Source organism: Alligator sinensis, unplaced genomic scaffold (assembly GCF_000455745.1).
Source record: "Alligator sinensis unplaced genomic scaffold, ASM45574v1 scaffold628_2, whole genome shotgun sequence".
In the NCBI taxonomy this organism is placed as follows: Eukaryota; Metazoa; Chordata; order Crocodylia; family Alligatoridae; genus Alligator; species Alligator sinensis.
Window position 1 is genome coordinate 573,413 of NW_005841833.1, and position 12,051 is coordinate 585,463.

The window sequence follows — 12,051 nt, forward strand, 5'->3', positions numbered from 1 at the left end:
ACGCTCTCCGCGCGCCAACGCCTGTAACCTTCCGCCGCGCCCGAGAAAGGAGTGCGCGGGGCGGTGCCCCGCCCCGCCCCGCCCCTCCGCCGCCCGGGCGCCGGGTCTACGTTGCGTCTGTCTCACACTGCGCGTTACGTACAGGACTGCGCGCTGCGTCATTGCGCGCGGTACGTTGCAAGCAGTGAGCTTGTATTGTGTGCGTGCTTTATGCACTGCACGATGTATGCACCTGGCATGCATTTCACCCATCGTGCAGTGCATGGCGCGATATAAACTGCACATTACATGCACTACACACTGAATGCTGCATGCATTCTGCACTGCGTGTTACCTGTGTTATACACTGCACAGTGCACACATGTTGTGTCCTTCGTTACACACTGCACATTGTATACACCTGACATGGATTACTCATTGCACATGATACGTATCCTGCACTGCACGTCACGTTACGCACTGCACATTACGTGTCTTACACGATGCACATATAGCGTGTACATACTGTATACACTGCACATTGTGTACACCTGACATCTATTACTCGTTTGGCACGTTACACATATCATGCACTGCGTGGCACATTATGCACTGCACATGACATATATTACCCACTCAATGCTGCATACATTACAAAGTGTTACACATAATATGCGCTGCATATTACATCACGCACTGCGCATTGCATTATACACTGCACACAGGATGCACTGCACATTATATATTGCACACTGCGTTACATACATTAAACACTGCATATTGTATACATTACACACTGCACGTGACATTATTACTCTGCACATTACACCTATCGTGCGCTGCATGTTACATTATACACTGCACACCGCATACATTACACACTGAATGCTGCATACGTTGGGCACGGCGTGTTACATATATTATGCACTGCACATTACATACATTGCATATTGCACATTACATTATACACTGCACCGCTGCACACGTTACACAATGCACGTTATATATTAGGCACTGTGCATTGTATATATTATAAACTGCACGTTATATACATTGTGCACTATGCATTGCATATATTGCACACCACATGGCAGGCAACGTTCTTTGAGTAGATGTGATATCTTTTATTAAACCAACTGAGTGGTTGAAAAAAAGTTCTTAGCAAGCTTTTGGGCACAAGCTTTCAAGCTTGCTAAGAACCTTTTTCCAACTACTCAGTTGGTTTAATAAAAGATATCACATCTACTCAAAGAACGTTGCCTGCTTGTGTCCTTAGACCAACATGGCTACAACCAGCACTACATGGCATACATTACACACCGCACATATATTGTGCACTGCACATTGCATATATTACAGACTGCACATTACATATATCACACACTGCATGTCACGTGCATTACATACTGTACGTTACATACACTTGTGAAGCATGCAAGAAATTCAGACTGGTCACCCATGCAAAGTCACTCTCCCTCTCATGATAAAAATGACTCTGGCTATAACAAGAGCCAATCAGCTATGACACAAGCACTTGCAAATGTGAAACAACTCCAGTCTGTGGGCCTGTTGGAGTGCCTCGAGCTTCCCCCATGTGCAGTGAATAATGTGTGCAATGCACAGTGCATAATGTAATGTGCAGTGTGTAATGCGTGCAGTGTGCAATGTATAACATATCTAACACTGTGTAATGTATGCAGCATTCAGTATATAATGTATGTAACATGCAGTGCATAATGTGACATGAAGTGCATATGCATGTCTGCCCATCCGGGTAGGCCAGAGCCTGCCACTCATCCCTCTGGGGACATGTTTGATACCATGTGTCTAATTCAGTGATTCTCAGCCAGAGGAGTGTGGCACCCTAGGGTGCCTTGAGACCCTGTCAAGGGTACTGCAGAACATTAGTACAGCTAGGTGTGCAAACACAAGTCACAAGACAAACCCAGAGACTTCAAATAGGAATCTGCGGTGTTAAAAGCATTCTGCCCTGCTCCGGGCTTGCTGAGCTCTTTGCCACAGGAGAATCCCTCTATTATTTTTTGTAGTCAAAAAATGAGTGAAAACTAAGAGCCGGCAATTTCCAAAGACTGCCTTGAGTCTAGTCAGGGGTGCTTTGAGTCTAAAAAGGACTGCGACCCACTGGGCTGATAATAATAATGCAACATTCGCATTCCTCGCCTGCTGTGGGGAATCCTGTCTCAGGTGTCTGCACCTATTTTTCCTCTTTAGTAATATGCCTTGTCAGGCTTCCACACTGTCTGCAAAATGCTTCCATACTCCAGTGCATTTAAAATTGACTGGAAAAAATCGATCCTCCTCTTCTCCCCTATCCCCTATGTCCTAATTTTTGGCAAATGGGGCAGAGGTACCATCCCGTATCTGTCCCAATGCAAGAGATCTTGCTTATGAGGTAAGAGTGACTCCTCTTCTGCAGAGAACCTGATTGCAGCATCCACCTGGCAGCTTTGAAGGTCATGCTGTCTGGGATTACATGTGCACAGATGCACATTGCATATATAACGCAGGGGTCATACAGAGGCAGACAGGACATCTGAAATCAGCATTTTGAGTCCTTACCCTTTTTAAAGTTCATCAGCCCTTCCCTTGACTGAGACTCAGGGGCAGCCAATTTTGAGGCTGGTCTTCAAGTAGTCCCAGAAAAATTATGATAGCTTTTTTCCCCAAATAAATCTGCAAAAGCCACTGCCATAGATTCCATAGAGATTAGGGCTGGAAGGGACCAGGAAGTCAGCTGGGGTCAATGAAAAACCACCGGTGAGCCAAAATTGCAAGAATGATGTGTCTTTTACTAGACTGTGCCTTTGCTGTCACAATTAAACCTCTGCAATATTACCAATATGCTGAGGTTCGTTATTTTATTTTTATTTCTTTATTTGATATATTGGCTGCCCTTCCCAACAAAAGGTCATGGCTGCTTACAACAGGAGAACAGAATATCTTACAGAACATGAAAAAATGCTTCTAAAACAGGAGAAAACATAAAAAAGAAACCACTGAATATCCCAGCTTAGCTTTGTTTGCTAAATGCCTGCCCAAACAGAAAGTCTGATAACTCTTCCTAAAGATGTCCAGGTGTGGAAAGCAGAGCAACCTGTACAAGCATTGTATGAGTAAGAGGCCATATAGGTTTTGCCGTGCTAGGACTTTTAGGACACTGGAGCACACCCATTTCCTAACAGCTTTGCAGGACAGAACATGTGCTGCCTTTCTAGAATAAATCTGCTCTGGGGCAGGGAGGGAGGGAGGGAAAGGGGTGAAGTCAGGGCACAAGGAAAGGATGTATGGAACTTATTTCCACCTACAGGACCTCCAGCCAGGGAGAGGGTTTCAAATGAGAGAGGTCCAACTGCACTACAGCACCTGCCGGGGTTAGAGACAGCAGGGACAAAGTAGCAAGAATAGCTTTGACCTTCCACTTAGACTTCAGCATCTGACAACTTGGAGGGTTACAGCTCAGTGGAGGCCCAGCGATGAATTCCCTTTCTGCTGCTATTAAACCACAAAGCAAAGCAGCTTTAACCATGTTCTAAGGAAATAAGAGTTTATTCTCAATGAGGGAGAACGTTTTCCCCTTTTCTTTGATGGTCTATTTCTCTCTGTCACTTTACATATATATTATACCATTCTCTGATGAATTGCTCAATAAATGTAGTCCGGCCACACCTGCGAAGTAACTTGTCACAGGATAAAAATGACTCTCCAGCTAGAAAAAGAGCCAACCAGCTGTAAAATTAGTGCTTGAAAATGTGTAACAACTCTATGGCTGGTTGCTATCCAGCTTTCACTTGAATGTGGATCAGGGCCCTTAAATACTTCCAGAGCAGCTTGGCATGTTTTGTATGACCGTTCATCCATGCTGCCCCCCAGCCCTACATTGCTCCGCTCTGTAACTAAACAGCGAATCTGCCACGTTTAGCAGATCACTGGCAAATATTTTGCTGCACGTGGTTTAATATGTATTTCTTAGAAATGCAGTTATTACATCTCTCCCTTTGTATTCATTCTTGGCCAAGCTTGACTGCCCCCCTACAATGAGCCTGTCATCTCCCCATAGGAACAACTAGGAAGCCACTAGGCCAAGCCTCTCTCTCTCTTTCTCTCTCTTTTTCCTCCTTTTTTCCTCTTTCTTTCTTGCTCTTTTTTCTTTCCCTCTTTCTTCTTTTTTCTTCCTTCTATCTTTCCTCTTTTTTCCTTTCTTTTTACTCTTTCCTCTTTTTTCCTTTCCCTTTTTCTTTCTTTCTTTTTTTCCTCTTTTCTTTCCCTCTTTTTTCTTTCCTTTTTTCTTCTTTTCCCTCTCTTTCCTCTTTTTTCCTCTCCCTCTTTTCTTTCTCTTTTTCTTTTTTTCTCTTTTCTTTCTTTTTCTCTCTCTCCCGAAAGATGAAGCCTTTTTCCTGCATTATTCCCGCAGCGCACGCATCCTGCTGCCGGGACCCCAGCCCAGGACAGCTCGCGCCCCCTCCCGGCAGCCCCCGTGCCCCGCAGCGGGACGCCCGGGGGGCCAGAGCACGCCCCCGGCCCGGGGGTGGGGGGTGCCGGGCGGCCGCAGCGCGCAGGGATCCGCTGCCGCCGCTCCGCTTCAACAAATTGTGAGTCAGCCAATGAGCGGAGGGCCGGCGGGGAGGTGTGCCCAATGGCGGAGCAGGGCTCCTGGGAGCGTGGCAGGGCGGCTCTTGGTAGAGCCGGGCGCTGGCAGCGGCACCCGCGACTTGAGATAAACGGGCAGGAGCGAGCCCGGGGCTGCGTGCACAGGAGTGTTGCAATGGAAGCGTGTTGCACAAGCAGGGTGGCACAGGAGGTCTGCCCTGGGTTTGCAGACCCGGGGGGCGAAAGAGAGCACTGAGCCTGCCCTTGGCCCATAGGCAGGCTTGCAGGGCGGTGACCCAGCCCTGCTCCCAGCTCGGGGTCTTCTTGCTGCTCCTCCGCCTTGTTCGCCATTCCTTCCTTCCTTCCTCCCCGTTCGCCATTCCCTCTTTCCTCCTGGCCTCCGGCCCCGTGTCTCTTTCCCCGCCTGCCTGGTTGCAGACAAGCTTTGACAGGGTGAATGGAACAAGCATCCCTTGAATGCGGGTGCAGGAGAGAGGTGCAGCGAGGCGACAGCATCCCCTAATGCATGGCCGTGGAGAATTTGGGGATTACTTCTAAAGGCTTCAGTAAGATGCATTGGGATTTGCTATTTTGGCCAAGCATCTTTCGGGAACGGGGTGTGTAACGACGACACTCCGGGTTTGGATTAAGGACGCTGACTTTCAGAGACACGGTGCTGATGGCTCTTCAAGAGCTGTGCTCGGCCTAGCAGGGGTGGGATTGCTGCCCACCGAGGTGAGACATGCCCTGTCGAGCTGTTCTGTGGGCCAAGGGCAGGGTTGTACCTCTGAAAGTCGGCTTTTCGGCTCAGATCAAGCATAGCCTATGCTTACCTAGGGGAAATATCATGATCACCACAGTGGCTTCCTAGTTGCACCCAGGGAAGACTGCTCTGCTGGCATGGGATAGTACAGTACCCGTGTAGCTAATGCATAGTTAACCTTGGCTTTACGCCTACTTTATGGACATGGGAGACTCTTCCCTAGCTCATTCCTGGGGTGTTAAGGCTAAGGGCAAGTGAAACGCGGGGGCATCCGAAGCCTCTAGGCTTGGGGCTGCAAGTAGGATGCCCGCCAAAGGATTTGGGAACATCTGAAGCCCCAGGTTGGGTTGGAGGATGTTTGCCAATAGTAGGGCCATTTATGATTCTGGACTGACACGGATTTGGCCAATTTGGCTTGGAAAATGAAAAACATTTTAAACTCCCCCTCCTTTGTGATGTTAGTTGTGAACTTTTAGAACTACACTTTGGTTAGCCAGTGCAAAGCTTATAGCAAGGAGGTAAAAAAAAAAAGGAAGGCTTCATAAATAGGAAACACCCTGATTTTGGGGCCCCAGATCTCTTTATGGTATCAGGACTAGGGCCACAGAAATCCAGCAGATGCCCACAGAAAGAGGAAAAAGAAATGGGCAAGCCCTGCCGTGCAGACAGAACAAGCTGGAAGGTGCGCAGGGTTAGCCCAAAGCAGGGAAGAAGTCTACAAACGCAAGCGGCCCCATGGAAAATTGCTTTGGTGAGTCCAGGCAAAGGGCAAGCCCCAAGGAACACTAAGTGGTCTGCATCCCCTTATTCCAGGCAATGGAAACAGAGGTGGACATCTATTAAAAGCAGCAGTGATGATTACATCTGCCCCAGCTTTTTCCCACCACAGCAAATCCAAGGAGTCCCATGAGGCTTCCAATTTAGATTAGCCATGAGAAGAGAAACATGTTCATATCTTACCCCATACAGGAGAGCAGCGTCAGGACATGAGCTTTTGCAGAAGCCTGACAGGTGCTCTGATGAAATAGTTCAATAGAGTTTAAGAGTCATTGGTTAAAGATTTCATGCTGTGCTGCAATGTGATTTTTGAGCAGACACATTTTCATTTACGCAAACAAAAGAAGGGTGAGACAGCAAATAGTTTCATACTGGCACCAAGCACCTTCAGTCAACAGTGTGACTATGGGGAGATGACTAAAAGCCTTATCAGGATAGGCTCATTGTAGGGGGCAGTCAATTCTCAGAGTCACGAGAAAGTGATTCCTAACCTCACGTTAGAGGTAGCCAAGAACATCGGCCTCCAAGGTCGGTTTGTAAAGAAGCAATAGATTCTTCTCAGGAACAATTTTGAGGAGGAACCCACTACAGAAAGCAGGGAGGACAATACCCTAGGATGCCTAGAAGCAACCAAATACGAGCCCAAGGGAGTTCAGAGTTGGCAGAGCAAACAGGAAGGTCTATAAAAAGTCTATGAACAAAGGCTCAGAGGGTGGCAAACTGCCTCATGGCAATGACTGTCCAACAAGGGCTGCCATTTGCAGGGAACATCTATAAAAGGACATTGTACAGCCAGTCTGCCAGTCTTGGAGTAGCATCACAGGAAAGTGATGTACCCTAAAGACATAGGATATGACTCAAACCTACTATCAATCCAAGATCATCCCTGGACAAGTATGACATAGACTTCGAGACACACACTAGTTCTGAGATAACAATGACTGCAGGGTGGGAGCATGAAGGCTCAGAACTAGAAAGGCATTTGCATTTCTACCTCCCATTGAAATCAAGTAGCAGCTAGCACCTAAATACATTTATGGATCTGGACTCTAAGGGGTAGGGGAGATTTTAAGAGGTCCAGAACAGACAGCCTGATTAAGCATGAAAGGAAAAATGCTGGCCACTCAAAGTCAAGGAGAGAAGAGAAGGCCCAAGAAGTCTATGTGGCAGATAACCAACACACCGCTCTGCTTATCTATTGACATCTCTAGATCGGATAAGGGCAAAACCAGTCCTCATGAACCTAGAACTGGGAAAAGGGTCCCAAAAATTATCTCTGGGACTGAGGAACCCAGAGAGAGAAAACACAAACCAAGTTCAAAGTGATCTGCTTTGCTTTGCAGAACTGCTGCCAGAAAGGTCCCACTATCTTGGCCGCCTACCTGTTCCCAGTCAGATTGTTGTTGGCCTGATTTCCCAACATTACTGAAGAAGAGAGATCAACATAAAACCTGTCAGAAGAGGGGGCCAGACACTTGAGAGCACTGCATCCAGCAGATCATATCTAGGTGAACGTATCTTAAGAAAATGGGACAGGGCAAAGAGACACATGCCAGACCCTCTGGATCCTCCTGGGAGTGTGTGGTACTGGGAATCCCTGGCTGGAACTGGTTTTGTCTCAAAGCATCACTGGGGAGACCTCCTGTGCAGTCTGATTGCTACGGGAAGATTGAACCTGCAAACAGAAGCCCGCCTGTTCACACAGGGCTGCCAACACGTCCTCTCCAACCACACCTGCAAAGATATCCCAGCTGAACACAGCCTGCCTCCAGCATCCTTTAAGAATGATATCAAATCTGGAGAAGTCGGGAAAATCAGAAGGACCTAAAAAAGCAGAATAGATTACATTTGTGTGTCTAAGATTCAGCAAGTTGACACCATCCCTCACGGGGATATTTGTTCTTGTTTTGGGCTGTTCTTTAACAATTTAAATGAGGCTGGTTTCAAGAGGCATCTCCTATTAGTCAGGAACCTTTATAAGGACTATACAGAGTGACCACGTGGGGGCATGATAACAAAGAAATAAGTGTTAAATAGGAAATAAGTCCCCCTGCATTTATCCCACTCACCATGTCCGGGGCCAGGATTAAGTACATCCTGCATGTCCTTGCTCACTTGCATGTAAAAACTAAAAGCATTAAGTAAATGGAAGCAAATATATAGAAAATAATAGTCTTTTGTTGCTACAGGTTACTCTGGCTCACTTGAGTGGAGGGGGGATTTTGCTATGGATCCCGACCCTGCTGCTGCTGATTCCTTCTCCAAACTCCATCCATCCTCTGCACTGAATGAAGGGATTCTGTGGAAAAAATAGCATGTGATTCTCTCATTAGACAGCCATATCATGCGCATGCACAGGGGGACTGAACTGAGGTTGCAGAGACCTCCTTTATGGACACATCAACTAACTTTACAGTGCTTGAGTTTATAACCTGATTGTTTTTAGCAGTTGAAAGGTAATCTTGTCAATAAGAGCGCAAACAGTTCTTTTTCTTATGATGGAGATGTTGTCAGGACTACCTGGTGTAGATCCTTTGGGGGTCTGCATATCTTTATTTATCCCCAGTGTATCTGCACATTCAGGTTTACAGTTGAATCTTTTGTGCTGAAAGCTCTTCGGTGAGTACAGGCAGATGTATGACGGACAAGCAATTAGTCTGGTGGAGCAGCAGCATATAGCACAGCATGTTCCATTAGAGTGTTTTGTTTTGTTTTGTTTTCAATTAATGACTATGCCTAAGTGAAGACTGCTGCTTGACATGAACTGGGACTGTTTCTCCACAGGTCAACCATGTTTTCCGAAGCAGAAGCGTACAGTAAATGACCTGCCCATTTTGCAGTATCTGAGCTGTGTTTTAGAGTAATACTCAAACCATCTGCATTCTCTATTAGGATATTTATGAAGGAAAGTGGGGTTGTGAGCAGCTGAAGAAGGCAGTGATAGCTGCATCCTTATGCTAACAGACAGTGCACTTCATTAGAGTAGGGGGCAGGCACCCACACAAGGTTTTTAATGTATTATTTTATGTCAAAGTTGAGGGAGTGGTTTATGTGTTAGTACCTGTGGCAGCTACCAGCCCAATGTACTAAATAAGGCCACCTTACTCTTCCGTGTAAGTATTTTCCAATGTGAATAAAGCTGTGCGCATGCATGTTGCAGGCTCTGAGGCTAATGCTGCAGGCAGATGGTTCTCATGACAGCCGTCCTTCATTTTAAAGTTTCGCTGACAGTGCGGGTATTGATTGGTTCTTCGGTTTCATGCAGTTGCCAAGTCCTTGTGAAGTAAATCAAATGCTTTCTTTTTAGCCTACCAAAGTCACAGCGTGTCTGAAGTTGTCAAGAAACATACTCTGTACTTAAAACGGAAAGGCTTCTAGCTATGTCAGACACATCTTTTCTGACAAAGCTGCGGTGGCAGAAGCACCTAGCAACCAGTTATACCACCCTACCCACACTTTTACTAGTTAACCGCTGGATTCACACACTGGGGGTGGTTTTACTATATCAGCATAGGTGTCTCAATGCTAGGAACTTTGCCAGCATAGTATGCTGGTAGTTCTGTAGTGCTGAAATGTTCCTAGTATAGCCCTAGCCTTAGAGCAGGAAGATCTACACGTGAGCTGCTGCTTGCATGTGAAGATAGGTGGAGAAGTCTGAAATGAAGGTGACACACAGGTTGTGGCCCTAAGTGACAGGCAAGAAGGCATCCACACCAGCAGAGCAAGCTAGTAGAGGGGAAGGTCTGGAGGGGAAGATAAAGAAAAACTCTCTTCTGTCCATGTGGACCACGAGAGCGTGGTCAGACAATCCACAACGAGATGTCAAAGGCAGGCTGAGCTTTTAGTCATGACACGAGGAGGCAAGTCTGGAGTCGAGAGATGGATCTGTGAGTTCGTAGAGATGGTAATTCAATTTGTATCTGTAGAAGGGAGTACCCAAAACTAACGAGTGAGGTAGGAGAAGAAGACAGAGGAAGCCAAAGAAGGGGAAGAGTTCAAGGAGCCAAGCATGGTTTGTTGCGTGGAACCCGATTCCGAACAGCTTTGCACAAAGCAAAGAAAAGACCCTCCAGAGCGTGAAACAAACTTCAAAACATCAGCTAAGTATCGTTATAAAAAGGTTATAACAAACCACAACAATCCCACTCAAACAAGGCTTGCTAGCACACCTTACCCAAATATATTTATAAGTCCGGTAAATTCCAATAGAAACAATGGCAATTCTACAGAAGATAGGGCATGTCCTAGAGGGGAAAATAAAATGACAAGCGTGCACAAGTTTTGGCAGGACACACACAGTCTTCAGCAGTAGGTTCAGTGCCAGGGGCAATCTTTTCTCTTCGGGAAATGGAGTTTCTTCTGAGTTCCCATATGACCTTGATTTAAACATTGAGGGCAGGATTTTCAAAAGCACACAAGTGACTCTGATGCGAGTCCCACTGATTTTTTTTCAATGGGATTTGTGCTCCGACATCATTCAAGTGTGGCTGAAAATTCCCAGAGGGAGTAAATAACTGAAGATGCACAAAGAGGCAATGGAGCTAGTGTCAAAGCGGTAAAGCAAACTGGGAAAAGATTTGGGAGCTTTCACTGTGAAAGCAACACTACCTAAAATCTTGCAGCCTGGCTACGAAGAAGCAATACTGATGATCCAAAATGCTCCAAAATCAGGACTCAGACCCACAAAATGTTATTCGCCTGCTACCCACTTCATTGGCCTCCATGAACTGTATTTTGTGGTGAGCAGGTGGGCGTGTAGGGTGTCACCCTGTCCCAGGGTGGGGTCTGGGGTGTTTGTGGGAAGCCTGAGTGAGCTGTGATGTGTTTGTGTGGGGGGAGTGGGGGGGTTGTGCAGTAGGGTGTGATGTAGGGGCCCCATCATTGGGGTGTGATACAGGGGTGTGGATACACTGGGATGTGATGGGGGTGTTGGTGTGATGGGGCTGCCTGTCAGTGGGGTGTGATATGGAGGTGTCTGCAGTGGGGTGTGATGGAGATATCTTCCTTGGGGTGCAATGGAGGCACCTGTCAGCAGGGTGTGAAGCGGGTACATGTCAGTGGGATATGATGGGGGTGCTGGTGTGGTGGGGGTCCCTGTCAATGAGGTGTGATGGGGGTACTGGTGTGACAGACTGCTGGTGCAATGGGGGTGCTGATGTGATCAGGGTGCCTGTTAGTTGGGTGTGATGGGGGTGCTAGTGCAATGGGGTGCCAGTATGATGGGATGCTGGTGCGATGGGGGTGCCTGTCAGTGGGGTGTTATGGGGGTACTGGTGCCGTGGAGTGACTGGGGTGCCTGTCAGTGGGAGGTGACTGCAGTGCTGGTGTAACAGTGGTGTCACTGTGTCCGGGGTGCCTGTCAGCAGGATGTCACTGGGGTGCCAGTGTGATGGGGTGCGACTGCAATGAGGGTGTTGGTGTGAGGGGGGTGCCTGTCAGTGGGGTGTGAGGGGGGGCACTGGTGTAATAGGGGTGCCAGTGTGTGTGGGATGAGGGTGCCTGTCAGTGGGGTCTGACAGCAGGGATGGTACTGACACAACAGCAGTGCCAGGGTACCCAGGCTGTGATGGGGGGGTGTGCAACAGGGGTGCCTGTCAATAGGGTGTGAGGGGGTGCTTGTGCAATGGGGGTGGGTGTGAGGGGTGCTGGTGTAACATGGGTGCTGATGTGACGGTGTGTGTGTGGCAGGGGTGGCTGTCAATAGTGTGTGAGGCATGCTGGTGCAATGGGGTGTCGGTGTGAGGGGGGGTGTGTGACGGGGGTGCCTGTCCGTGGGTGTGCGGGTGCTGGTGCGAGGGGTGTCGGTGTGAGGGGTGTGTGACGGGGGTGCGTGTCGGTGGGTGTGCGGGTGGTGGTGCGAGGGGTGCCGGTGTGAGGGGTGTGTGACGGGGGTGCGTGTCGGTGGGTGTGCGGGTGGTGGTGCG

General features: G+C 47.9%; 1 protein-coding gene across 1 annotated transcript in view; it reads left to right on the forward strand.

The window, feature by feature from the left end:
* The first annotated feature begins 11,782 nt into the window (after window positions 1–11,782).
* Window positions 11,783–12,051, forward strand: part of BRI3BP (BRI3 binding protein) — an 8,746-nt gene continuing 8,477 nt past the window's right edge. Inside the window, exon 1 of the mRNA XM_006015232.3 lies at window positions 11,783–11,800. Within this exon, the coding sequence (XP_006015294.1) occupies window positions 11,783–11,800 (18 nt within the window). The remainder of the gene's footprint in view (window positions 11,801–12,051) is intronic.